The sequence below is a fragment of the Manacus candei genome, unplaced genomic scaffold, assembly GCF_025592945.1.
Source record: "Manacus candei isolate 608988 ecotype Guabito, Panama unplaced genomic scaffold, ASM2559294v1 h1tg000014l, whole genome shotgun sequence".
NCBI classification, from domain to species: Eukaryota; Metazoa; Chordata; class Aves; order Passeriformes; family Pipridae; genus Manacus; species Manacus candei.
In genome coordinates, this window is record NW_026138062.1 from 3,705,058 (window position 1) to 3,707,000 (window position 1,943).

The following is a 1,943-nucleotide window of genomic DNA, read 5'->3' on the forward strand; positions in this document are numbered from 1 at the left end:
AACCAAACCCCCTCCCCCAAAACAGAACATTTATACTAGCTTTATACTTTGATGACTCCACGAGAATAAGATCATGTTCAGGGAACAAACCATTAATGTCATGTTACGGGAGCATCAGATCCTGAGATCTGTATCCGAACCTAATATCTTTTAACTTTCATGAAATCAAAACTGCATCTCTGGTTCGTGAGCGTGAAACACTGATTAGCTCAGATTAATGAAGATAATATATGGTTATGGTTCTGCTTTCTGAAAGGTTGAGACTAGTTCACAGTTTCACAAAATCTAAGCCCAAACTCCCTCTAGATCTCTAAATGTCTACTTCCTACTCCTGAAGGTTTACAGATAAGCAGTAATTGTCTTCTTCAATGTAGGAGACTAAAAAGAGTAAAATTAATAATTATCAAAATAAAATGTAAAGGAGAGGAAAGGGTAAAATTAAACATTTGAATAGGGTTATCTAGGTCAGACTGGGTATATTAGCAAATTCCCATCTTCTCTCACTACTATGCCTTCTCAAACACACAGCATCTTCTCCAGTGACAAAAGGTTTAACTGAAAGCAGTTGTCCCAACAAATCAACTAAAACTAAACATCTGATTTTTGTAAAGCCTTAAGAAGATTTCTGCAAGCATGGCATCTGAATCCACCAGCAATTTCACTGCTCAGCCAAGCCACGCAGATCCATTGACAAGCTGCAAGGATGAAGATTTCTTACGGGTGAAATCCTACCTCTCCATCATTTACAGCCTAATCTTCCTGGTGTGCTTCCCAGGGAACATAGTGACAATTTTTGTTTACTTTGCTAAGATGAGGCCCTGGAAAAGCAGCACCATCATTATGTTAAACCTGGCCATCACTGACCTGTTGTATGTAGTCACACTTCCTTTCTTTATACACTACTTTGCTAATGGAAATAACTGGATTTTTGGAAACTTCATGTGCAGGTTTATTCACTTCTGTTTCTACTTCAACATGTACAGTGGCATTATCTTCCTTAGCTGCTTCAGCATCTTTCGCTTTTTGGTAGTTGTCTACCCAATTAAATGCCTTTTTCTTCAAAAACGGAGATGGGCAGTGGTGACTTGCATAGTCATTTGGATGATTTCCCTGGTGGCCCTCAGCCCCTTGGCCATCTTGATTTTCCCAAGGCATAAGCAGAACAGGACGATCTGCCCAGACTTGACTGATGCTGAGGACCTTGACACTAGTCGGTGGTATAACTGGATATTGACTGTGTTTGCCTTCTTCTTGCCTTTGCTGACTGTGACTCTGTGCTATGTGCTTATTATTTACACCTTGGCTACTGGGCCTCACACAGGGGGTTGCTATAAACAAAAGGCTCGCAGACTTGCTGTTGTCCTCTTGGTGGTCTTCTATGTGTGTTTCCTCCCCTTCCACGTCTTTCGAGGGGTTCGTCTGGAGCTCCGAGTACGACCAGCTCCCTGCCACTTGAAGAAAACAATCTTTTTAGTGTTTATTATGACTAAACCTTTAGCAGCATTAAATATTTTTGGAAATTTACTGCTCTATGTAGTGTCAGGAGATAACTTCCAGCAGGCGATCCTCTCACTCCTCAAGTTTAGGACAAACAAGAACTTGAAGCAGAAGAGATTGATGCCATAAAAAAGTTATGGAGGAAGGGTACAAACCTGCTGTCAACCAGCCAGGCACAACCTCCCTGCCACTGGAGTACAGAGGTTAACCCTGACAGTGCTAAAGAAGAGTTAATCTGTTCTGTTTCGAGTTACAAATTGATCATCAAAGAAGAAACCTTATAAATTAAAATAAAAAGCTTTAAATAAAATGCTAAAAAATTAAAATTGAAACTTCTCTAGAAATTTTTCTGTGTTTGCTTCCTGAATCCTTGACAGCTCTTTTAGGGACTAGACAGTTCCAGAAAAAAATAGTTGCTCATTAGTGGCAGATACAGATTCAGGGTG

The 1,943-nt window shown here is 40.1% G+C and overlaps 1 protein-coding gene across 1 annotated transcript; it reads left to right on the plus strand.

Moving 5' to 3' along the window:
* Positions 1-362: 362 nt before the first annotated feature.
* On the plus strand, positions 363-1,626 carry OXGR1 (oxoglutarate receptor 1). The gene has a single exon (XM_051780907.1). The coding sequence runs from the start codon at positions 634-636 to the stop codon at positions 1,624-1,626; it is 993 nt and encodes a 330-aa protein (XP_051636867.1). The 5' UTR covers positions 363-633.
* The last annotated feature ends 317 nt before the right edge of the window (positions 1,627-1,943 follow it).

Excerpts from the sequence above, each read along its gene's own strand:
- OXGR1 (XM_051780907.1), top strand. The coding sequence starts at position 634 with ATGGCATCTGAATCCACCAGCAATTTCACTGCTCAGCCAAGCCACGCA.